Source organism: Danio aesculapii, chromosome 15 (genome assembly GCF_903798145.1).
Source record: "Danio aesculapii chromosome 15, fDanAes4.1, whole genome shotgun sequence".
NCBI classification, from domain to species: Eukaryota; Metazoa; Chordata; class Actinopteri; order Cypriniformes; family Danionidae; genus Danio; species Danio aesculapii.
This window is the reverse complement of record NC_079449.1, coordinates 24,645,652-24,671,993: the sequence shown is the minus strand read 5'-3', so window position 1 is coordinate 24,671,993 and position 26,342 is coordinate 24,645,652. Positions and strand designations below refer to the sequence as shown.

General features: G+C 35.5%; 1 protein-coding gene across 1 annotated transcript; it reads right to left on the bottom strand.

Moving 5' to 3' along the window:
- Window positions 1–22,614, bottom strand: appbp2 (amyloid beta precursor protein (cytoplasmic tail) binding protein 2). Its single transcript, XM_056473350.1, has 13 exons — window positions 22,263–22,614; window positions 19,755–19,843; window positions 15,102–15,253; window positions 14,886–15,009; window positions 11,788–11,956; window positions 11,619–11,708; window positions 11,467–11,534; window positions 11,275–11,380; window positions 11,060–11,184; window positions 8,042–8,127; window positions 7,680–7,870; window positions 4,962–5,127; window positions 1–3,001 (listed from the first exon to the last, which is right to left on the bottom strand). The coding sequence occupies exons 1-13, from the start codon at window positions 22,398–22,400 to the stop codon at window positions 2,745–2,747; spliced, it is 1,761 nt and encodes a 586-aa protein (XP_056329325.1). The 5' UTR covers window positions 22,401–22,614; the 3' UTR covers window positions 1–2,744.
- Window positions 22,615–26,342: the final 3,728 nt, after the last annotated feature.

Below are 26,342 nucleotides of genomic sequence, written 5' to 3'. Positions count from 1 at the left end.
TCTGTGTACAGTCTTTTATTCTTCAGTTTCTGTTCAGCCATCAACCCACCCCAAAAGAGTGGTTCTTGTAGGATCACATTCAAGTCCAAGACTCAAACATGTCACACAGGTGGAGAAAAATCACGTGAAGGCAAAAAATAAAGCAACTTTTAATACTTCAGAAGCGGTATTGCTCATAGTAGTCTATTAGACAGCTTTATATCGTTTTGTTGTTGTTTTTTCATGTTAGAGTTAGTTACAGATTTTCACAATGGTGGATACAAATGAGTTTAATAATGGTTTGGTGGTTACAGATGTACAATGTACAGCAGATTCTACTGAGGGTGAGTTACATAAAGCCAATGACTGAAGAATAATCCAAGCAGAGGCTCACTGTGGCACAACATACTGACATTTCCAGGGTAACAGTCAGCATCGATATTAAATAGTAACACAATTTGCCATTGGACTCAATCAAAAGAGCATCTCCAATGGATATAGACAGGAATATGTATTTAATTTTTTTTTTTTTTAAATGGTAAGAGATCACATCCACTCATAGGTTGTTACTTCAAGGATCGCCATCGTCCATTTTAAACAGCACTTTGGCTAAATCACAATCTACACATGGCAGCACATCTGAGGACTTCATAAAGACAATTAGCATCGCTGAAACAGTCGTCAACCCATACTTCCGTTCTCCAACTCTCTAAGGCCAGATTTCGAAGGGCTGTATAGTGTCAGGATTGGTTTTCTTGTCTGAAGATGCCATTTATTAATTCCCTCCATCAGTTGAACAGTTATTTCAATGTAATTTTCTGGAGCTCACTGGGACAAGAACCACTCGTAGCTATGCATCTACATCTATGTACAATTAGCTAAACATGCAAATAAAGAAACCATTTGACCCAGAAGCACCTTCGTTTTTTTTTTGATGGAGAAACGGTTTGGATTTGAACAAGAAATGCCACTTGAGGTTGACAAATGAGCCCTTGAATCGACATTCAGAAAGAAGCCATCAGAGCTACGTTATAGATTCGTTCAGCTTACTTGTTTTCTCACGTGCACCGTTTTCACATTTCATTCCCATTCGTAGTCTGATATGAGAAACCCCACTCATTCAGTCCGTTTACCACACACCGCCAACGGAATTCCGCTTACAAGGGTTTTGCGAAGTCACAGTTTATTTTGTTACAATATTATTCCATTTCCCTTCCCTAAACATCTTGAATTCTTCACGATCAAGCCTCAAATGCAACAACAAAGTATTTTATTTCATTTTTTTAAAAGAGTGAAAATGTCCCTCATGTTTTAGGCGGTCTCCTTCTTGGGTTGTAGACTCAACCTGGTTTCGCTCAAAGCAAGCGACTTGAGAAAGGCTGACAAAAGTAGATCCCACCAGCTGAGAGTCCTTTAAGACTAAGGCTGGGACTTTAGCTCGAGCTGGAGTGATCGGGAGCTCAAAAGCTGCACGACATTAACATCACATTCTACATGACTAGGCTTTGTTTCTGCCAATGACAACAAAAAAAGTGAGTTCTCGGTAAAATGTGCCAATTGAATCAACTCGCTTGTCAACTTGGTTATGTGTTTGGATATATTCGGCAGTGAAATGAGTCCAACTGATTGGATTTGGAGTGGTACAGGTGCGTTCAGCAAATATTGCACAATTGTGCGTGGATTCACTATAGCGCAGGTTCCCCTACGAGAGAGCCTCTTTACAATGACAGGTGCTGCGCTCAGCCCTTTTTTCAGCCTGTCCAGTCAGCTGGAAGTGGGCCAGGGGTGTTAATCTATGCCACCCGTGGCCAAGCTCTGAAAGGAAAACAACAGCGACCTGGGAAACCTGGTCCCGAAGCTATCCCCGCTTCAGCTAATATCATGTGTGTGCTTGAGTGAATAAGGCGCGGTGACAGAAAGCCGGCTTTGTGAAAACTCGTCCTCGTCTTTTTAATAATATGGCAATTAGCTCGTATTTATTAATAAAAGAACTCAGTTTGGCTCAACCGCTTGCAACGTTACACCTACAACTTGTAGCATACCTTGCATATAAATTATTGGCAGTTTAAAACAAGCTATGTCAGTACTAAGGGAATACAAAACCAGAACTTAAAACAAGGTAGCTAGAGCATTCGTAAATCCACTGGTCCATGAATTCCACACGTGACATGAATTAATAATAATAATAATAATAATAATAATAAAAAAAGCAAAAAAAATGAACATAATGGTCCATAATGTAACATGGCTGGTCTCATTTCCCAGAGAGCACTCAGGTAATCCTCGAATGCAAAGCTTTGCATTACATGAAGTCAAGCGCTAATCCTTGTGTTAATGGGGACACGGACATCTACGGATGTTCCTTCACTCGGTTGAGTGCTTTTCTCCACAAATAGCAGATGCAGTGATGAGTATTCCTGTTATGTGGAGCGACACTCCTTCAAATACAAAATAAGAAAAGAAAAGCGAGTGTGTCGAAGATTTCCATCCTTGCTCCTTTTTTTTTTAATAATTCAACGCCACTTGAAGTCAGAGAAATGGTCGGGTTCTTCGAAGAATGGTTTCTTGTCCATGGTGAGTGTTTAAGCATGGTCATGTTTTTGTTCCCACTTCAAGGAAAATGGGCCTATGGGAACTGTGAACTTATAGTTCAAGAGCTCTCCAAACTTCCCCCTCCTTGCCTTGACTACTTGTGAATTAATGGGTGTGGATGTGTGAAATGGGATGTGCACATGTATGTGTTTTTAAAGTGAACGCTGGGTGTGTTAGCCCAAGCGTGCGGCTCCGTGGCTCTGGGAAAGCAGGAAAGACTGCACCACCTGCTCTGTGGACTGGGGGGTTGTGTTGACGTCCTCCAGCGCATCGGCTACGGCAAACTGCCTGTCCCTTAAACGGTTCCAGTTGGACAGAATATTGTGATACTCAAATACCTTCTCATAGTTTCCAACTGAGTTGTACAGTTTTATCAGGCCTCGGTAGTCATATTCCAGTCCACTGTAACCCTCCCCAAACAGCTTCTTGCCTGAAGGAAACAACAGATAGATTCAGATGATTGGGGTTGCTATTTTATTAGGCAAACATGTGGTAAATTAATTTAAAAATGACATATTTAAAACTTAAATGAAACATTCGGAAAAAAATATATATATATTAGAATGACTTCTGAAGTTGGAACATGAACCATTTTTTCCACTTTACTTTTGACATCCTTGATTTTATTATTGGGACCAATTATTTTGACCATGACTCTATATTTGTCTGTTTTTATTTGACAATTTTTAACAAAAATATACAAGTCCAATAAGACTAAATCATAATTTTTTTAAAAACTGTCGTGGATTACACCTGAAACTTGTCTATAGCACTTATTCACTGCTGCTCTTATAGATGTGTAAATTGCTTCCTTGTCCTCATTTGTAAGTCGCTTTGGATAAAAGCGTCTGCTAAATGACTAAATGTAAATGGATTAAATACACAAAACTATTCCATTTCCAAAAGTTTGTATTGTGGTCCTCGGTTACTTAACATCAAATAACCAAAAAAATAAAGCCCAATAACTGATCGTGCCGATAAATATACAGTACTGTGCAAAGGTTCTAAACACTATACCAGTCTGACATATAGCTTCTATAATATTCAGGTCTGGACCCTATGAAGGCCATTTCATGACTGTCTGCGTTTAACCAGCTGTTTTCTTTCTCCAAATAGGATTTCACTGCAATTAGCAGATCATTATCATCCTGAAAAAGAAAACTACTACCACTGAAATCTGTACTTTTCAACATTCACAATTCCATCAATTCAGGGACACATGATATATCGGCGGCCATATCGTTATCGGCCGATAAATGCAATTTTTAATGTTATCATTATCGATCCGATTTCAAAATTAGAACGATATCTAAAAGCCGATAGATTACGTAATTGTACAGAACTGCCTGCCTTGTGCATGCGTAGGCGGAACTTGCTCAGACTTGTACAGTGCACTAATGAAGCTTTCCACACATTGTTTATTCCTTCAAAGTCCGTCTTTTCTTTGTGTGGTATTGAAGTGCATCACACAGCGGCTGCAGTTAAAGTTTTAATCTCACAGTCATTTTTCACGCAATTGAAAGCAAGAACGAATATAGAAGTGTTGTCTGATTGACAAGCAGCACCTACACGTGTTCAAAATAATCTAAAATGCCAAATGGGACGAATTAAGCCACATTTTCTAAAGTAAAACATCCTTTCTGTATTTAGCTTTTCACTTGTATGGTGGCTCTGAACGGTCAAAACACCTCTCAAAACGCTTTACATATTTCTACATATGTACATTACTGTAACACGTTTTATTCAAGAACATTTGAGCTGGTTTCAGTTCTTCAGTTCTTTCATTTTTTTATTTAAGATATATTTATTTAACTTTGTTAATTAAATCCCATTTTATTTTTTAATCTATTATTTTTATGCAACAATCAAGTTGCATGTTAATTTGCTATGCGAAGAAAAGAAATTAATTTACTTTTGGCATGCTGATTTATGTGAAATCGTGAATTTAGGTCTATATAATTAAGTTTTTAAATTATAGCATTTTTAGCTTTGAATAGACTATTCAGTTCATAAGATCAGTTCAAACTTTTATGAAGTTTTAACCAGTTGCTCACTGTATAAATTTTTTTATATTTATATTTATCGGCCTATATATATCGGTTATCCGCCTCTAAATCTAAAGAGTTATCGGTTATCGATTTCGCCTGAAAAATCCATATCGGTGCATCCCTAAATTAAACCAAAGTAATACACCAACTGAAAGATCAATTATTCACCCTTTATAAATCTCAAATCTGACTGGTTTTGTGGTAAAGGGTCACATATATCCATTATATATACACATATATACCATCCACATATATACCATCAGTAAAACAAGTTGGCCTAAAACTTTAGCATGGTACTGTATAATCATACATTTTCATCCAAAATGCATTACACATACTCACCAATAGCGATGGAGCGCAGGTAGAGGCGCTCTGCATCATCATACTGATTCATGTCATAGTTGTAGAGCGAGGCCAAATGTCCTACTGACAGCGCCACCTCGTAGTCCTCCTGTCCCAACAGCTGCTCCTTGATCTGAATGGCCTTTATGTGCATCTCTTCTGCCTCCTACATTACAAATCAGACCATGGAAAGGTCAGTCAACCAAATAGAAAACTTCGCCCCGTTTACGCTTGGCATTGTTATATGATTAGACCCTGAAAAAACACAGAGCCTGAAATGTTTTGAGCTAGTTCACTTTCAACCACATCCAGAGGTAGATGAAAACACATTTAATAGGATTGCTTTCATAGTATAAATGTATAAACGCTAGCACAAAAGATCTGCTAGGTAAATTACATGATAAAAAAAGGAGTCAATAATAGACAATAACCAAATAGACAAATCAAATCTACATTATCACGACATATCATATATTTGTATGTAATGCCATGTCAGCAACTATGCCTAATTTCATGGCAAAAACATGCCATTAATAATTATACAATTAAAAACCACAAACAATTGAAAATATAAATAGATTTTTAACCTTTTTTACATTTATATGACAATGTTTTAAGACATTGACATTTGGCATAAAAACGCCAAGAACACTGCATCACATAAGCCAAGCTAGTACTTGGCTCTGTTGAAAGCACCTGTAAGGAAGTGGCAGCGGCTTGACGATGCTGTTCATCTATAATTTGCCATGTGTGCAAGATGCCTCTCGACTTTTGGTTGTGATGTGAAGTAAATCCACACTTTGCTGATAAAGTGTCAGCAAACACTTGAGCAACAATGACACTAGCACGTACTCCCCTATTGTTGCGTTTTTGTTTACGCTTGCTTTTAATCTACACTCCACTAAACACATACTATCCATGCACATGACATCATCGTTTACACAAACACGACCTTTCAAAAACGTCAACTTTGAAACCTGTTTTCAGTTACAAAACGCCATTGGAGTTTAAACAAACAGGCAACATGTATAAACCCACAACAGAACATTTTTGTGTAAACGAGCCCTAAAACAGAATCTACTCGCGATCCAATCAACCAAACCTTAAAGGGAAAGTTCACCCCAAAATGAAAATACTGCCATCGTTTACTCCACTTGTTCCAAACCATTTTTCCTTCTGTTGAACACAAAGAAAGAGCCATTGACTTTCACAGTTTCACTTGTTGCAACTATGGATGTCAATGGCTGTATTTTCCCAACATTCTTCAGAATATCTTGTTTTGTGCTTAGCAAAGGAATTCATAAAAGTGCAAAACTACTTGAGTGTGAGCAAATAAGCAGGAACTTTTCAGTTTGGGGACAACTAACCCTTTAGTTCTACTATAACCAGGGCCTATGTTATGTTTAGCTCACAAAATTGGAAAACATACAGTAAGGTAAATAATTATTTGGACATCGACACAATTCTAACATTTTTGGCTTTATACACCAACACAATAGATTAAAAATGAAACAAACAAGTGCTTTAACAGCGGACTGTCCACTTTAATTTGAGAGTATTTATATCCAAATCAGGTGAACGCTGTAGAAATTACAACAAATTGCATAGGTGCTTCTCACTTGTTAAGGGTCCAAAAGTTATTGGACAATAATAATTATAAATCAAACTTTCACTTTTTAATACTTGGTTGCAAATCCTTTGCAGTCAATTACAGCCTGAAGTCTGGAATGCATAGACATCACCAGACGCTGGGTTTCATTCCTTGTGGTGCTCTGCCAGGCCTCTACAGCAACTGTCTTCAGTTCCTGCTTGTTCTTGGGTCATTTTCAATTCAGTTTTGTCACAATCTAGTGAAATACAAGCTCAATCGGATTCAGGTCAGGTGATTGACTTGTTCATTGCATAACATTCCACTTCTTTCCCTTCAAAACCTTTTTAGTTGCTTTTGCAGTATGCTTTGGGTCATTCTTTATCTGCACTGTGAAGCGCCGTCCAATGAGTTCTGAAGCATTTGGCTTAATAGGAACAGAAAATATTGCCTGAAACACTTCAGAATTCATCCTGCTGCTTTTGTCAAGCAGTCACATCATCGATAATATAATAGAAGTTCCATTAACAGCCATACATGCCCACGCCATTTCCACCACAGTTGTTTTCTGTGGATTTCCGGGTGTTTTGGTGTTGCTGAGCGCACTGGTGCATTCTTTCTTTTTAAGAATATTCCAAACAGTCGTTTTGGCCACATCTAATGATTTTGCCATCTCTCTGATGGGTTTGTTTTGTTTTTTCAGCCTAATGATGGCTTGTTTGACTGATAGTGACAGCTATTTGGATTTTATCTTGAGAGTTGACAGTAACAGACTCCAAATGCAAATAGCACACTTGAAATGAACTCTGGACCTTTTATCTGCTCATTGTAATTGGGATAATGAGGGAATAACACACACCTGGCCATGGAATAGCTTAGAAGCCAACTGTCCAATTACAGCAATTAAGCAGGAGGCACATATGCAAACTGTTGTAATTCCTACAGTGTTCACCTGATTTGGATGTAAATACCCTCAAAGCTGACAGTCTGCAGTTAAAGAACATTTTGTTTCATTTCAAATCCATTGTGTTGGTGTATAGAGCCAAAAATGTTAGAATTGCGTCAATGTCCAAATACTTAGACCTTACTGTAATAGTGGGCACTTTGAGAGGTTACGAATGAATAAGAACCTTAAATTTGCGCATGGATTGGTAAAGGCGACCCAGGTTGCCATAGTGTTTTGCCGTCTGAACGTTGAATTCTCCGAAGGCTTTTTTGGCCAACTGTAGGGAGGAAAGGTGCAGGTCATGGGCTTCCTGCAGGAGGCGCTCCTCGGTTTCTTTGTTATGGCAATCAATGGCAATCTCCTCCAGGATTAGAGCTAGAGATGGAACATCAGAAATACAAATTAGCTTGATGTAACGTGATTATTAAAACAAACAAAAAAGTAGAGAAACAAACTGAAAGAACAGATACTTTAAACATGGGCCACTCCAGTAATGCAGCTGTGAATGAGAGTAGTTATGAAAGCTCTTAAAAGCACTAGCCTCACCTTTCACCCTCTTGGACGAGGCCAGCAGCAGATGTTCTTCAGGGAGAATATGAGTTATGATATCTATGGCACGTTCTGCGTGGAATCTAAAAGTACAATTCAAAGTATGAAACTGGTACATTTCATTTGACAAACACTTCCATGAAAACAGACTGAAAAACAGTTCTAGAAGAACTACTTAATTGTGTTAAAGGTAAGGGCAACTACTGGCCATCTGTGTCATGGACTTCTTCACACTCAAGGGACAGATAAAATGGTATAAAAGTTCACACTAGATTATCTCCGCAATCAAAATACTGTTTTGTACTGAAATGAATCGGCTGAAGTGGCAGCTTGCTTTTCAAGAAGTGACTCATGACACCAATAAAAGTTACTCATGTTTTCATGATGATCCCAATAAGAGGAATGTTTGTGTTCTTTCATAAAAACAGCAGTGCTATTTCGCCTCAGACCCATTACGTATTTTTCAGTGTTGCCTAGTGAATTGTTTTAAGATTGGGGAGCCCTACATCCTTTAAGGTTACAGATTTATATTGTTTTGATGCTAGATTGTCTTTGACCTACAATCATAACCTGATCATCTGTGCATGAATCATCTACAATCTTTGTGCATTTTTCATTAGATTGGGAAAAATCCCACCCGATCTCATGAGAAATGTAACTATTTCAGATATTGTCAGAAAGTGGCTAATAGGCACGAATTCAGAGTATTTCATTCGCAGGAATATGTATGATTTTTTTAAAGGAGGCGTGGCGCCAAACTAGGCCTGTCACAATAACCAATATATAGACTTATCGTGCAATACTTGGAGATGACCTCAGTCATTTTTGCTGTTGCAATATATATTTACAAACTCACAAAAAACGTTAAAGCCATTTTCCAATGACATTTACGTTCTACCTCACTGGTGTCAAAGGCTGCATTTACACTGCATGATTCAAGTTACTCAATTCCAATTTTCTTCTCCCATGTGGCACAGATATCGCTCCTGTACTTGTAAGCAGGAAAAAAAAAATCACATGGATACCGATTTACTCAAATCAGATTCAGGCCTTGTTCGTATGTGGAAATTTATCCGATATGAACTGGATCTGTATTCTCTTGTCTACACTGTAAGCAGGTACATCAGATTTTCACCTGTCAATAAGAGTCAACACCAGTCATTAAAAACCATAGCGAATGATGTCCACTTTGACACTTAAATCTCCCAAACCTTAAATCTCATACACAATGACTAAAACAGCTTTTATATTGTCATGTAGCATAAGTATTTAAGCTTGTTAGCGAGAGGGAGAAAGAGAGAGCATGCAACGTCTGCCACGTAAACAATAAACTAAAACTGTTGCATACATCACTTGCATAAATCACACCATGGAAATGACATTGAGAACTTTTCTGCCATAAACTATAGTAAAACAACTTGTCAAAAAGAATAACAAAAAATGAAAACCCTGCGAACAGATTAAATACAGGAATGGAGAAAAGAATGCACTTTAATTATCAGCGCCCGCTCTTTTTTTTCCTGGACACTGTGTCTTTGCCATGTCCAATGTAAATGCAGACAATCAGATACGAGTCACGTTGAAAAGATGATGTAAGAGGGTTGTCAAAAAAAAATCTGATATAGTCACAAAATCGGATTTGACCATCAAGATGTGCAGTGTAAATGCAGAAGTTTATAAATGAACACTTACCTAAGAGAACAATTAATTGTATATATATATAATACAACATTTACCTTCTTAACATCAGAGTAATAGTTTGTAAACAAAATTGATGGTGGCTTGAGAAAGCCTAGTCTGAAAGTCTGAAGTAGTTTTAAAGTTTAAATAATTTAAGTATTTATTAAGTAGTTTGAGTTGGCATAGATAGATAACTACATATATGTTAGTATGGTTCTAGTATGAATTAGCATGTTGCTAGCATGTTTCTAGCTTAAATTAGCATGTTGTTAGCATGGTTCTAGTTTAAATTAGCATGTTGCTAGAATGTTTCTAGTATAAATACCATGTTGTTAGCATGAATTTAGTATGAATTAGCATGTTACTAGTATGTTCAGAGTATGAATTAGCATGTTGCTAGTATGATTAGTATGGATTGGTATATTGTTAGTATGGTTAGCATGTCGTATGTTTCTAGTATAGATTAGTATGCTTCTAGTATGAATTATTGTTCTAGTATGGACTAGTATGTTTCTAGTATGGATTGGTATGTTGTTGGTATGTTTATAGTATGGATTGGTATGTTGTTAGTATGCTTCTAGTATGGCTTGGTATGTTGTTAGTATGTGCAATATAAAGCCAATTGCAGTAATTGGTTGCTCTGGTGTGGCTAGAAAGTTGAAAGGTCATCGGTGATTGGCAGATTGGTAGTCTAAGTTGAATGAGCACAACCTGAAGTCAGTATGACAGTCTGGCAGAAAGTTATGAGATCACAAAATTTGGTCAAAGAGACTTTTCAGAATTTTCCGGGTCAGTTTTCGGAAAACCGTAAGTCGGATCAGTTGGAAAAGATATAGCAACTGAATTTAGTATAGTTTGGAGGTTTGGAGTTAGTTTGGTGGTTGTAGTATGAATGGTCTACATATACGTTTATGTAGTATAACAGTATGTTGGCTTTCTCAAGCCAGCATAATTATAGAATCTAAATAAATAACCTAAAGCATGATAAATATTTTCATGATAAGTGTTTATGGTTATTTGCATTATTATGCTGTTATATAACCATTATATAATCAGTGGCACAAAATGATCTCAAAATGACAATAATATCGCTTATTGCAACATTTTCTGTGACAATATATCGCACAACAAAAACTCTATTGTGACAGGCCTACCCCAAACCACACCCCTCATTGGAGGAGAGGCAAATGGTACTAAAATATAAGTAATAAACGTTATACCAATTAACCAGTGGACCAAAAGGTTATGAACTGCTCTGAGATTGCATTGAAAAACATCTAAGCATATGTAATGAATATCAGTTTATAATTCTCAAGACAGAACTGATATACTCACAGTGCTGTGTCGAATTTACCAGAGCTGTACTGATGGACGTAGGATGAATAAGCCAGGTCCTCATGCGCAGTTGCAACATGAATATTCTTTCCTCCAAACACTGACTGCCGAATATCTAATGCAGTCTGAATAACAAACAAAATCCCATTAGTCTTTCAAACAAATGAGAAAATGGTTTATTTACACACCCAGATTTAAATCGACCATTGGCTCACCTGGTAAATGGTCACAGATTGACAGATATTATCCACGTTTAAGAGATAAAACCCATAATCTAGTAGTGTATCTGAATATTTTGGATGCTTGTGCCCAAAATGTTCCCTGAAAACAAAATGTGAACATATTTCAGAACTGTCAAACTGAACTATTTCAAGTTGATAGTTCTCAGTACACATGATAGTTCTTACCGTGCCAAGAAGACTGCGTGTTTAATCAGTTGTTCAGCTTTCCTGAACTCCCGCTTAACAACACAAGCCTGCAAAGATCAATGTAGACACTTTTTTTAGATTCATTATTAGACACATCTAAAAAAAACCTCAAACATCCAACTATCACATACCTTTGAGGCTTGTCTGAGAACATCAACTACTACTTTCACAGGTAAGCCTACTGTGATCTCCTTCATAGCTTCTATACACCACCTATAGGCCTGAAATGCATGAGGAAAACATTAATGTAGAGCAGGCGTTCTCCAAACAGAGTTCTGGGACAGTTGCAAGGGGACTCACCTCATCATAGTGGCTTTTGGCAAAAAGCAGGGCACACAGTTCTCCATACAGGGCAGCCTTATTAGCCTGATGTCCGTGTTTGGCTAGTTTGTCCATGTAGGACTGGGCTAGTTTAAAAGTCTCTTCTCCCAGGTGGTATTTGCAGTTGCCGTTACGCACATGAAGTAACCTGGCACATAAAAAAACTGCATTATAAAAGACGAATAACTAATAATCATTCTTTTTAATGTTTTATAAATAATGTTTTCAGTTCTGTTTTAATTTTTTCCTTATTTTAAAGAGCCCCTATTATGGGTTTTTGAAAATGACCTTCCATGCAGTGTGTAACAGCTCTAAGTGAAGTGAAATATCAGCTAAAGCTTAAATCTGAAAGTGCACCGTGTTTAAAAGTATTGATTCATCTATAAAAGAGTCGATTCATAGTGGTTCCAATGAATTGCCGCAGTAACGAGTCTTCAGCCGTGTCGACGTGACGTCGATACGGAACTCAAGCCCCAATTTGTTGACCACGCAGACCTGGGAAAATTAAAACCCTCTGCCCCACCCACAAACAATGCAGAAAGAAAAAGAAGACAAACACTGCAGCCGATCCCAGTTGAATCAAGTCGCATAGACGCTGTGCTCTGAAGTGTGAGAGAAAGTTGGTTTTATATTCCCTACCCAAAGATTAGGTTGTCAAGAGTCAGTGGTTGAAGTTTATTTTTGCAAAAATACCTCAGCATTATATCCCGAGCCTTGTGCTGTGTTCCTGTAATTTTTCTGACAAGCGCTTCAGTGATCTATACGCTTACAACGGGGGATTCGTCGACTGTTTGTTAAAGGAAGGATCAGAAAAGACTATTGATGTATGGGACTTTGTCAGAGATTGACAGGAACTTTACAGTACACAGTTCATGGACCATTTTCTTCCTCCATTTCATAAATGTATGTGTGCTTAAAATAGTTGTCTCCTTGTTTTCTCTAGTTTTTAAATTATGTATTTAATTGTGTTTTGTTACTTTTAACCGCTTGTACTGTATCTGGTTAACTCTTTATATTCTCATATCGCTTTCTTTACCGATTTAAATGCGTTTCTAAACTCGCGATCCACTGCCATTTGTCGTTGCTATGGCCCCTGTGGTGGTCAAATTTCAAAATAGTTCAGTTTTTGCCACTGTGTGGATTAATACTGAATGTGTGTCACTCTTTTTATTTGTGGTTAAGAATAGAGCACTGCTGGTGATAAACTGCATTGCTTCAATGCGCTCCTGCATCGGGCTCACACATAGACTCTGACTACTTCAACAATGTTGATAAGCCGCGGTGGGCATTTCTCTCTCTCTCATGCTGAACGCAGTCGACCAATCACAACAGATTGGGTCATCAGACCAATCAGCGCAGATTAGCATCGCGCTAATGAGGGGTTTGGGAACAAATTAATCACTGAATGAATCATATGGGAGTTGTTGGTATAATTAGGTAAAAATAAATGCATATTATAAGACAATGAGAGTGATTTTTGACCTTACATGCTTATCAGACTGTTGTTGGAGACCCCCCAAAACCAAAATATGACATTGTTTAATGCATAATAGGGGCTCTTTAAATGAAGTTTTGACTGAATGTAAATCAGATGTGTCAGACATCATGTCTTAAAGTGACAGCAGCTAAATAATCTGTCACCAGTCTGTCATTACTGTCAATCAAACAACAAAAAAAGACAAAACCACTAGCTTCCCTCGACTGAATAACTGTTGCAGATTAAATAAGGGTAAATCTAAAGTTTATTAACTTTATACAGTGAGGACTGTGCGGTATTATTGGAGTATTCATTATTCAATGCATGTAGAATCAAACCTGAAAATCATACATCTTTGTTTTTGTGCAGTATTTAATAGGGCCTTACTTATTCATTCTTGCTTTATTTTTGACAGTTTGCTTGTATTGTAAAATATCTAAACTTCTTTGTGTTAGCTGACTGATGTTGGTTACAGTATAAAAACTAGAATCAAACTAGCTTGCATGTCAAAATGTTTTTTTATAAATATTAATTAACATTTTGTGCAGCTACAATTAAAAAAAACTAATAATTATAATATCAGTTATTGGGCTTTTTGATTGTTTTGGGGTTATTTGGATATACAGTAATGGTTAAAATAATTAAGGATAATACAGTGCTCAGCATAATCGAGTACACCCCATTTTGAAGAAAAATATTTGTATCCATTTCTCAGTGAATATAGGCAAAGTATTCTGGTGCATTTAAACAAAACAGATGTATCAAACAGATATATTTATTAAAATAATATTTAAGTCACAGAACATTTTTGAAAATTGAAAGATAATACAATTAAATTCAAGCAAAATTTACAAAAAAAAAGTTAAACTACAAAATTTCAACTAAATTTTTTAATTTTTTTGCTTGATTTTTCCTCCTTTTTTTAATTTGTATTTAATATTTCTCTATAACGTATAAATTTGGGTGTACTAGCTTTTGGACCATTAGCGCAAGTTATTTTGTTAGATAAGCTCCAGATTTGGCTTCAGTACAGACTAATCTAATGTATATGCACAAATATAAAATTGTATTCCTATTAAAAATATGAATAAAAAAACAGATTTGTGAGGAGTGTAATTATATATGCTGAGCACTTTATTTTATATATATATATATATATATATATATATATATATATATATATATATATATATATATATATATATATAATTATAAATTAATAATAATAAAAAGATCATTTTTTAAATAGATAATAATTTTCACTGCTTTTACTGGTCAAAAACAATGAAAACAGTAAGTGGCAAGTTCACTTTAAACAGCTGAGAAAAAGAAATTACAGCCTAATAAAATGTTTAAAAATACTGTTTTCAATTTCTACTTCTCAAATTAAAAATACCATATTCCATTAAACAAAAAACACTTCAGATTCAATGCTAAATTATGTATTACAATAAAAGGAATATTACAAAATGTTAAGTGTGATTTATTCCGTACAACAAATTCAATTAATCAATCAATTTTATTCACTATAATTAACATTAACCCAACATTAAAATGTCCATTTACAGTTGGAAGAAACTGAAGCTGACCATTCGCTCACCTTACACAGCACTCTACAGCACGATACCAGTGGAGAACCTCATCGTGTAGTGTGCACAGCTGGAGACACGACAGGAAGACTTTCTCTGCATCTCCATACCAACCGGCATCTGATAAAAAGCCACCTGGGATGGAAAAAAACAACAGCAACATATTATTACAAGAGTTTGTCATTATAAGCTGAAAGTGCAGAAGATTGAGTCACACAGCAGCATACCTAAAACAAAGCCAAACTGTATAGCTTTCTCTTTCACATGTGCGTCAGACTCAGCAATGTATGAACATCGGCGGCTGAAGGAGTTTGCCAGGACTGAAGCTACCTTAACACCGTGGTCCATCAAAGCCTGGAAGCAGTGGTGTAGGAGGTGCCTGAAGAAAACAAATATGAATCAATGATTAGAGAGACTTAGAAATATTGTAGCCTTAAAATTGTTTATTTTATTTGTATTAATTTAAAAGAAGGTAGACGGATGTTTCTCTTACTGTATGCAATGACACCTACTATAATATATTAATATTAAATAATACTATTACAGGAAATATTTCTGTAATGGTAGACACTAGGAAAATATGAGATTTTTTTATCAAATCTGATATTTTCAAATCAGTTTGCCCAATATAATACTATGCATGCCCAGGGCTTAATTTATGCCAGAACATGCCGGATCCGGATCTGGCACCTCTGAAATCTGATCCAGCACCTCAGTTTACTGATCCCCCTCCTCAACCGCCTTCCTCCCCTGTCTGCTGTTCACTTTCACTTTCTTTGCATGCACTTTCTTCGTGCATGACACCTCTCCATCCTCGGGTAACATGCTGAATCCGTTACCCCAATCTCTTCCGGGACCTCGCAATTCACAAATTAAGCACTGTGCATGCCATACACTTTGCATAATAACCAGAGCTTGACATTAACACCAGTCCACTTTGGGTAGATTTCAGCTGTGGCGAACTCCCACTCCCACTAGCCACTTTGGATGGTTGAAAATAATTTTTAAATTACCAGTAGGGATGGCTGACGTGAAACTGACGTTTCGACACAGTGTCGAGATCCCAAAGCGCAAGTGTTTCAAAACACTGCACCGAACCATGATCCGAAACACCTAGGTCACATGACTAAAGGGTTTCGAAACACCTGGTTACGTGACTAAAGCGATTCAAATCATTAGGCATTTCATAAGCGTTTCGAGACCTGGCGAATCTGCATTTGACTGACAGAGTCGCTTAAACTTCTGTCTCATATGGCCTAGTGGGCCGTGTGTGTGCATGTTACTATGCTTCAATTAACTTTTGGGTTCGAATCCCGACTTGCAACGAAATCACGATCTTATTTATTTTAATCTTGTTACTGTTTTATGGTGTAGTCTAGATAGGATACAGCTGCTGATACGCCATCAATTTAGCATCATTTTTGTAACATTGTAAAACAATAATTAATATTTTTACTGTACTGTGATGGCTGGGTTTAGGTTTTGCGTAGACGTTAATAAAATACAATGGGAAATTTAATAAATAATATAAATAATTCCTGTTAACTTCTGGCCACAACCATCTCTGATCTAGCAACAACCCTGTTTTATGACCAAAACAAGACATATTTATTCACAAAGTCTTTATTCGGATGTCAGACCAATGTTAAAACAAAACGATACAAGAATAATGCATTTCAAACTGATATTAAAGCATTTCAAAATAGCTGTACCAGCCTGGATTCGAACCTACTATTCCCGTACGGTGACCACTCCATTAAATCTCTTGAAGATTCGAATCTACAAAGGGGGTTTTTAATACCTCAGTTTGCTCAACTGTACTTTAGTGAAGCTGTTTCAGTGCAATACATAAAATGACCACTAGGTGTCACCGTAGAGTGAGGTTTCGAAACTTCGACACATTTACTTCGACTGTTTCAGTGTTTCATGAAACCTCGCTTTGCCCACCACTAATTGCCAGGGCTGGTTCGACACTAAATATTATAATTTTAGTTTCAGACCGTTTGTCAATATGCATGCAAATGTTATCTTAAAAGAAGCAAAATTATTGATAATGGCGAGCAAAAGAAAGCACGATAATACCAAATGAGAGGATGATCAGGCGCATGATGAGACACAGGCGATCCTGACGCACTGACGAGGGCTTTAGTGTTGCGCGCAAAGCTGATGTGATGCGTGTGAGTGCTTAAAAGCTCCTGTGTCCTGTTTCCTTGCGCAAAGTGTCTGAATACACTACGGGTGCGATGGGTCTCTTTTAAATAGACTGGGAAAAAGCGTTGCTCGTGCACCCACAGTCCTGCAGTTTTCAAGAGCTTGAGATTTTTTGTTAGCAGCAGCAGTTGCTGCTTTCGCTTTAACCTTTGTTTGAACAGATAATTTGCTTATACATTAACCATGTGCGCCTGATCATCCTTTCATTATTGCACATGGAATGATTTATGCTTTCTTTTAATTACAGTTATTTTTATTAATATGGTTTAATTATCGTTCTCTACAATAACATTGCTTTAATATGAGATGAATTCTCTATTTATATATAGTTAACTGGTGATCTGGAACCTTTAGCCAGTACAGACTACAGTGTATAGTTTTAGATGCATGGAAATATATTTTTTAAATGTCAGATGTTTTTAAGAACATTTTTGTTGAATAAAAAGTGTATGTATACTGCTATATTTAGTTTTTTTTGACCCATTATTAAAGATTTTTCGCAAGGAAATAATTAGTTTGGTGTGGCTAGAGAGAAAAATAGTAATTTCTTAGTGTTGAGCCATAAAAAGTCATGTCAAATAAAACTAATTGCAATGCGACACTATGAAACCACAACACATTTGCTCTTCCTCATTGAGCAAGGTCATACACAACACACAAAAAAAGTTAAATGAATGAAGAGGCATGTGGCCATAACACATAATTTAAATCAAGAAATTGTAGGATGCCAAAGTTAAATTTTTACATAGAAAATATATTTTCCTATCAACTAAATTGTGGCTAGTGAAAATGTCGAGTGGCTAGTAACATTAGGAAACTACTTGCCACAGTGGCTGGTGATCAAAAAAGTTAATGTCAAGCCCTGATAATAACATATATATAAACTGCACGTGGTTTGGTGAAAGGAATAATTCACCCAAAATGAACATTCTGTCATAATTTACTCACCCATTTACTCACCCCTCACTTGTTCCATATCTATTGGAGTTGCTTTTCTTTACACAAAAGAAGATACTTTGGAACATGCCTCTAACTGGTACCCATTGGCTTCCATAGAAATTTCTTTTATACTATGAAGTCGATGGGTACCAGGTATCTGCACAATATTTTCCTTTGTGAAGTAGAAAAGTTCATAAAACCACACGAGGTTGGGTAAACTATACCTTTAAGTGAGGCGTTTTTGGATTCACCAAATATAAGCTGAATTTGAAATTGAAACATGAAAATATATGAAAATTAAATCCAACGTAAAACAGTACAAGTCTTCGTACTTAATGATTACTACAATCCCATTGTAAACACCAAATAAAAAAAAATACAGATAGACAAAAACAAATTGTAAATGAATTCTCTATTTAAATTTCTGCAAACAGATGGGTTCACATACATTTAGATGAGAAGAATTTAGAAGTTTGTTTTCAAAGGGGTTTTCAGTAATTATTGCTGAATAAAAAAAAATCCCTATGGCATTATAAATTTTTCGAAGGATCATGTGAGCAACGTCTGAAAAAAGTACAACTTTGCCACCAAGGGATGCAGACCTTTCTGTTGAGCGGGTGAAGACAATGACCAATCATAGGGGTGTAAGAACTCGCTTGACAACGCTTAGAAAGCAAGCGGAATAATATTTACATTAGTTAATTTGAACATGTACTTGAGTTTTGTTTAAAACATACAAAAAAAAATCCGACTGCTTATATTAAAGGACAAATTGTATTACAAGTAATATATAAATATTTTTAGAGATTTTAATAAAAAAAAATTTTTGCGAGAAAAATATATAATTGTGGATGGAAAGCATCCTCAATGCACAGTGATGCACCGATATATCGAATTGAACTGAATCGATGGCATGATAATCACAACCAAACTGAACCGTGAGACCAGTTTAGGTTCAAACCCCCAGAAAAAAAACAGTGCTTTATGGATTTCTGGGGAGTACTACCATATTCAGGTACAGAATTTGGATAATCCAAAGTCAAAAATAAATAATTACTTTTATTTCTATGATTAAACTCCACAAATCTATATGCTGTCTAAATCTATATACTATAATACTGGCTCAACATTGCAGATTCTGCGATGTCTATTGCGGATGCGCACATTGCTATATCGATGATAAAATGATATACTGTGCAGCCCTAATGCAAAGCCATTCTTTAAAACTACAATATTTTAAACTTTCACTATCTTTAATGTATTTTTTACATAAATAAATGCTGCATTCATGAACATAGGAGATTTTCAAAATTACCCTGAGCTTTTGAACAGTAAAAATACTCATACTGAGTGTAAAAGTGACAGAAAATAAGATTAGACAACATTTAATCAGAATTCACTAAAATCAATTGTTTACTATTCTTATTTAAAATGTTCTTAGAATTACCAGTTAAAAGAGTGCATAAATAAGCACATTTGCTCTTGCTGTGATATTGAGAATCAATAAATGAGCTTTTTACACTATTGCGACAAAATCTATCACTACTTGTATAACTCTACAAAGATGCCGATGACCTCTTGTGCCATACATCATGTGAGATTTGAATCACCAGCTCAAAATACACACATACACACACTCAATGTCATACAGTATGGTCATAAATACATCAATATGGTATGGCTTTGGGACTTTATTACTTTGACAAACAGACAAGAGTGGACTCAGTTACCTTTTGTCAGAGGCCCTGAGGACTTTAGCAAAGACCTCCAGCTCACAAAACTCCGCTCCCAGCTGGCAGAGCCGGCCTTGCTGGTAAAGCTGGAACATATGAAGAAATGTGAGACCGCTGACCCTATTGTACATGTGACACAACAAAGACAACTCAAGCCTTCCCTTGAGGATACCAAGACCCTGAAATCCAGGAAAGTAGCCGTTATGAAGACAGAATGTACAATGAGAAAGAGTTTGTGCAAGACCAATACGCGTGCCAATTACATTTTGTTTGTGATATGAAGTATCTGGCTTCCTAAACAAAGCCACTTGACGTCTATACTATGATTAAATGGGTAGAATTTCATAGAAATTTAACCTATGCAGGTACAAATTTCAAACTAACAACTACAATCATCTTAAGTCTGTGATTTCAGAAGTTCTTGACTTTAGAAGTTCTCATCAGTGTTTTTCCAGTGTTGTTGGTATGATAAAGGATATTGATAGGTTTATCGATCATTTATTCAAAGTAACATATTTTGCAGCTAAATCAAACAAACAAATAAAAAAAATGCATCCATTGCATTATTATGTTTCAATAATTTTATCAATCTTGAAAAAAAATGTTGTTAAGTCAATATAACAAAGTTAAATATATAAATATATTTTCTAGTCTAAGGTTTTCTAAGGTTGAGATCCACTAACATAAGCTGATCTGACTTTTTAAAGCAAATAACAGCTCTAAAGTCTCCAAACTACCCAGAGAAAGAACAATAAACTTTCTTTCCATGTTTCTTGGGTTCCAGTTAAACTTGATTTGTGAAGTGTACTTTGAGTCCCCTCTCAAATGGAGTTTCATAACACAGGATATTATTGCAAATCCTCAGTCAGTTGTCATCTGTGGACAACAAACTCTCTATTGGACACCTCTATTGCACGTTTTCTAGCGCTTCAGTTTGAACGCACATCTGAATCGATTCATTTCTGTTACTGTTAATATGAATTAGTAGCTACAACAACCACGACAATCTCTTTAAAGAATGACTCACAAAGTGAATTTTTTATTAATCTGGACTGTTACCTGATAAGACTGATAAAAAAATAGATGAAAAATCCAAAATAGCAACAGGAAACATTGAAACGATTTTGACCACTTCATATGGCCTAATTTTGTTGGAAAAAAATGCTATTTTGTAACAAATTTAATTCGGTATAATTTGTATCTTTATTTCAATGTATTTTTTGTTGGTCAATTATCTACAAAATAAACAAAAAAAAAACGAATACATTTTAGGTGAAGAGGGGTGCAAAGAATACGTTTTAGCCTCAAGGGAATTGTGAATTAAATACAAGTAGGCTTATTGTAACATAAAATATAGTATTTCTGACAATTTTTTAAAAATAATTTGAGTTATGAATTACAGTATCCCAATACTTCCTGGTATCGTGATACTTCAGCTGGTACAGTATCGTAAGATTAATTAATGGTTTCATGACAACCCTAAAACACACATACGGTGTAATTTTTGAATATTTAAAACATTTTGCAACTTTTGAATAATAAGGTTTAAACTAACATTTATCAAAATTGAATCATTCATATATTCTTATTCTGTGAAAACTTATTCACATCCCTGGTATATTCGCATACATTTTAAGAGCTTACATTTAGAAGTGTTCCTCCTATGGGTTTCACCACATGAAATTCACAGGAACTTTACATATCTTAAAACCACCCAGTATGCAGATAGACACTTATAATTCCAAAGTGGTGAAATAATTTAACAATGATTAATACCGAGATAAAAATACATAGTTGGTGATATCTATCCATAAACACTAACTATGTGCAACAAACTTAAATATAAATGCAATTGTGAAGTATTAATTATGTATTTAGGTATTAGTTAATTACTTCAATTTTAAATTTAATGAATGTACTAGAAGGTCAAATGTTTTCAATTCCATTAACTAAGATTAAAAGATTTAAGGTTATGTAAACAAACGGAACATTGTTATAGTGTTACCATGCCTGCATTACTGTTTTTCTCTTACTGTAACGTTACAGTGGTCATTTATTGTATTCACAGCAGTTGGTAACACACCGTTTTTACAGATGACACTCGCCACATTCGTTAAAAACACGGGTTTGGTTAAACGTCCCATATTATTACACTGACCTAATACTCATAAATAGGTTAAGAGGGTAAAAAAAGTGAAGTGTCATGGTTCTGTATGGTTAACTAGTCTTGGGAGCTGCATCTCATACAGTAGTAGATAAGCTACAAGCTAAGATAACTTAACAGTGGGCATTAAAGTGTTACCAGTCTAACTGCCACACTGAAAAATGAGTGTACTCGTAAACCAGAATTTAACCAGGTTAAATGGTCTCGTAGCTCGAGTTTCTCCTAACCAGTGCTCTACTGAGAGGTTGGTTCAGTTTTTGTTAGCCAAGCTGCTAGTAAAAAAAAGTGTCAGATGATTTTGACGGCTGTTCCGCCCTGAACTCCATCATCGTGCTTCTTACCTTGTAGTACACATCAAACTGTATATTTTCGGGGAGAGATCGGATGTCCCGTCGCGACTGGTCGTAGTTGTCGACCACGGCTGAAATAGCAGTGTTGTAAAGGGTCTCAGGGATCCATTCCAGCTCCACCGCGGCCATATTGTTTTCTTTCACTAAATCCAACCACAGCCCCCCTCTTCCACTCCTACTTTCACCTCCTTCGCTACCTGATCGAGGTAAAACGCTTTACTCTGGTGTTCCTCATACACCCCCGCGGCTGGAAGCGCTTTTTGAGGTTGGAATTGACTGTTATGATAGAGAACACAACCCCCTGGTTATGCTCTCATGTTTAAAGCTCATCCCCGATCGAGATGCCCCGCCCACTCTATGACACTTTAGGCAATGACGTAGCGCTTGCACTCAGTGAACGCGCATTTGATTGCAGTTTAAAACAGCGGCCGCTGGGAGGACGGTGGAAATGTCTCAGAAGTGATTAAAGGTTTGTGGCAAAACTTTTCTGTTAGTTTACATATATTAGGCAATTTTGTACTGATGTAGTCAGTTAACAAAATTTACTTTAACAAACTAGTTTTTACGATTTGCAACATTTTTTACATAAAAATGTAAAAAGTCCAGATCCTATATTCATTATATTTGGAGTTTCTAAAGAATTTTTGATACTTACATAGGTTCAACAACAGTTTGTTTCATATGGGTTGATCTTTGCCAAAAAAAAAAAGGTATATTTTGGTTTTGGAAGAAAAGAGAAGTTCCTACTCTTAAATTATGGCTGACAGAGTTTACAGGTACATTCAAGTATAAAATCAAGTATACCCATTATAGACAAGATTTTGTTATTTGAAAAAATGTCTAACTAGCTAAATAAATGAATTAACATGTCATAATTTTTTGTTTCCAAAACAATATCTTAACATCCTTAAATTAATATGAATTTACTTCCAATACTAAATAAGTTACATCTTGTTTTTTCTTTTTTGTTTTGAGAAGCTTATAAGAATGAATATTTATAAGATTTGTGCTCTGCTCTTCTGAATTTTTGGATATTTGTATATTTGTTCTTGGATATTTTTGGATATTTGTTCTTTTAACCATAAACTTCATTTATAGGCTATACTGATGCATTTTACAGAAACATACGATTATATTTTCTATTGCAATATATTAAATAAAGAATCTTAAGAACATTTTTACTTGGTCAAAAAAATAAAAGTCTTCCTAACTCCTACAGGCGGCACAGTGGCACAGCAATAAGGTCGCTGGTTCCAGCCTTGGCTGGGTCAGTTGGTATTTCTGTGTGGAGTTTGCATGTTCTCCTCGTGTTCGTGTGGCTTTCCTCCACGTGCTCCGATTTCCCCACAAGTCCAAAGACATGCAGTATAGATTAATTGGGTAAGCTAAATTGTCTGTAGTGTGAGTGTGTGTGTGTGTGTGTGTGTGTGTGTGTGTGTGTGTGTGTGTGTGTGTGTGTATGTGTGTGTGTGTGCGTGTGTGTGTGTGTGTGTGTGTGTGTGTGTGTGTGTGTGAGAATGAAAGTGTATGGGTGTTTCCCAGTGATGGATTGCAGCTGGAAGGGCATCTGCTGTGTAAAACATATACTGGATAAGTTGGTGGTTCATTTCTCTGTGGCGACCCCGGATTAATAAAGGGACTAGGCCAAAAAGAAAATGAATGAATGAATGAATGAATAAATGAATAACTCCTACAAAAACCCATTACAGGTTTGGAACAACTTGAGGATGAAGAAATGATAATAGGTTTCTTAATTTTGACCATCAGTGTAAAAACAAGGGAATATGGTGTAAATTTCTTGAAATTCTTAATGCCACACCACTCTCAATAACACCAATACACAGAGCAAGACTGGTGACAGAGTGGCTTGATGAACATGAAAATGAAGTTGAACATTTCCCATGGCCTGCACAGTCACCAGACCTAAATATTATTTAGCCACTTTGGAATGTTTTGGAAGAGTGAGTCAGGAAGCGTTTTCCTCCAACAGCATCACGTAGTGACCTGGCTACTTTTCTGCAAAAAGAATGCCTCAAACCCCCTCTGGCCACTGTGCAGGACTTGTACTTGTCATTCCCAAGACAAATTGATGCTGTATTGGCAGCAAAAGGAGGCCCTACACCATACTATCTAATTATTGTGATATAAAACCAGGCAATTCAGTTTCATTGTCCAACCCCTGTACATAGAACATAGGCAGTATACACTAGAGTACAAAAAGCAACTTTAAAACTCACATTTTTACTTGAAAAACAAGTAATGAAACTATTGCATGTAGCATTTGGATCAGCAGACATGCAAAATAAATATTATTTTGCAACAATGTAAATATGTTTAATTCTAGAATAGAACAGAACAGAACAGAACAGGGTAGAATAGAATAGAATAGAATAGAATAGAATAGAATAGAATAGAATAGAATAGAATAGAATAGAATAGAATAGAATGGCATGCAGAATGGATTAATTGAAAGTTTCTCACGGGCATCACCTGCTGGCCACTACTAGTAAAATACATTTTTCAGCATCTTAAAAATATGTTAAAATCTCAGGTGTTGTCGCATAAAAATCTTTTGTCTAATCCCCTATATCAGATTAAATGAATTGATGCCATTAGTTTGAAATATATATTACATCATTACTTTATATGCATTCCTTTGTGCCATATGGATCGTATGTATGGTTAATCTAAGTACAATATTGTATTTCATTAATGTATAATGATAATTTCTTAGTTATCTTTAAATGTACTACTTAAAAAGGTTTTAGTGTTAGACAATAAATAAATAATTAAAATGGTTACTAGCAAATCTAAATAAATATAAAGCAGACCACCGAGTACTACAGTGTGATTAATTTATGTTCAAACACACAACAGCTCAAAAGTACAAAATTAATCATTTGATTATTTGGAAGTAATTTAAATGACCAGAATCACTTTCAAATGTCTTCACCAATTTATCTTTGAAATGCATCACTAAGTGTTTAAGTAATTTTTAATATATAAAAAAATTATTCTCACTAGTATATTTTAACACTGTATAATTACAGTGGTGTATATTGGTATTTATATTGGTATGTATAATTGCTTAAGCGAAAAAGCCGGCAAAAGATTAGGCCAGTGTTTAATCTAATTATGAACACCATGAGCCCAAGATCTCAGTCACGTTCAAACCCACAAGACCTGTGTTATTTTACTGTATATAATATTGCAGTTATTCTTATAAATTATATATAATATACTGTGTAGTAACTGATTAAATTACTTACTGGATTGTGTAATCAGATTCTAAAAATTAAACATAGAATTATATTATATTTTAAATTATATATGAAGTGCCATCTGAAATTTTCTTGTAATATTAGCATTTTTCTCAGGCTCCTATGTCTTGATTAAGTAATTTCACTTTTATGTCAAAGAATAGATTATTTTCATCACTTTTAACTTTTATTACTGAACATAAACATAAGAGGCTGAGAAAAATGCTCATTTTAGAAGAAAATGACAGATGGCATCTCAACTCTTCATTTATATTATGTTTTAAAATACTATTTATATCACATTTACTAGTTGTTTATTAAATACCTTAAAAATCTGCACAAAATAAGTAATTATGCCATGTGTAATTAGTAATGGACTACATTTTCCCAGGTTGGACAATATATAACAGATTATATAATATATGTGATATATAAAATAAATTAGTAATGTTAATACTCTAAACGCTATTGTTAATTATATAAATATTAATATAAATATTTTTTATATTTTCCTTTTTTTATATGGGTTTTTCACCATTAATTTGGATCAGAGAGTAGAGGTTACAGACAGGAAAGTATTGGGAGCAGAGAGAAGGGATGGGTTGGCAAAGGACCTCAAGCTGGGAATCGAACTCGGGTCGAGCACCATGGTGCTATATTTAAATTTTTTTTTTTAAGTTTTATTTATTTTTGTTAAGCACTGTTGTCCTTTTTCCCCACAAAATATATTTATTGGGTTTTGTTTGAGCTACATAAAATAAAATAAATAAAAAGTGAAAAGACAAATAGTTAAAAATGTGAAAATAAATAT

Excerpts from the sequence above, each read along its gene's own strand:
- appbp2 (XM_056473350.1), bottom strand. The coding sequence starts at position 22,400 with ATGGCCGCGGTGGAGCTGGAATGGATCCCTGAGACCCTTTACAACACT. Across the intron at positions 11,381-11,466 it reads CACGCAGTCTTCTTGGCACG|GGAACATTTTGGGCACAAGC; the intron begins GTAAGAACTATC and ends TTTTGTTTTCAG. Across the intron at positions 8,128-11,059 it reads GGTAAATTCGACACAGCACT|ATTCCACGCAGAACGTGCCA; the intron begins GTGAGTATATCA and ends TTGTACTTTTAG.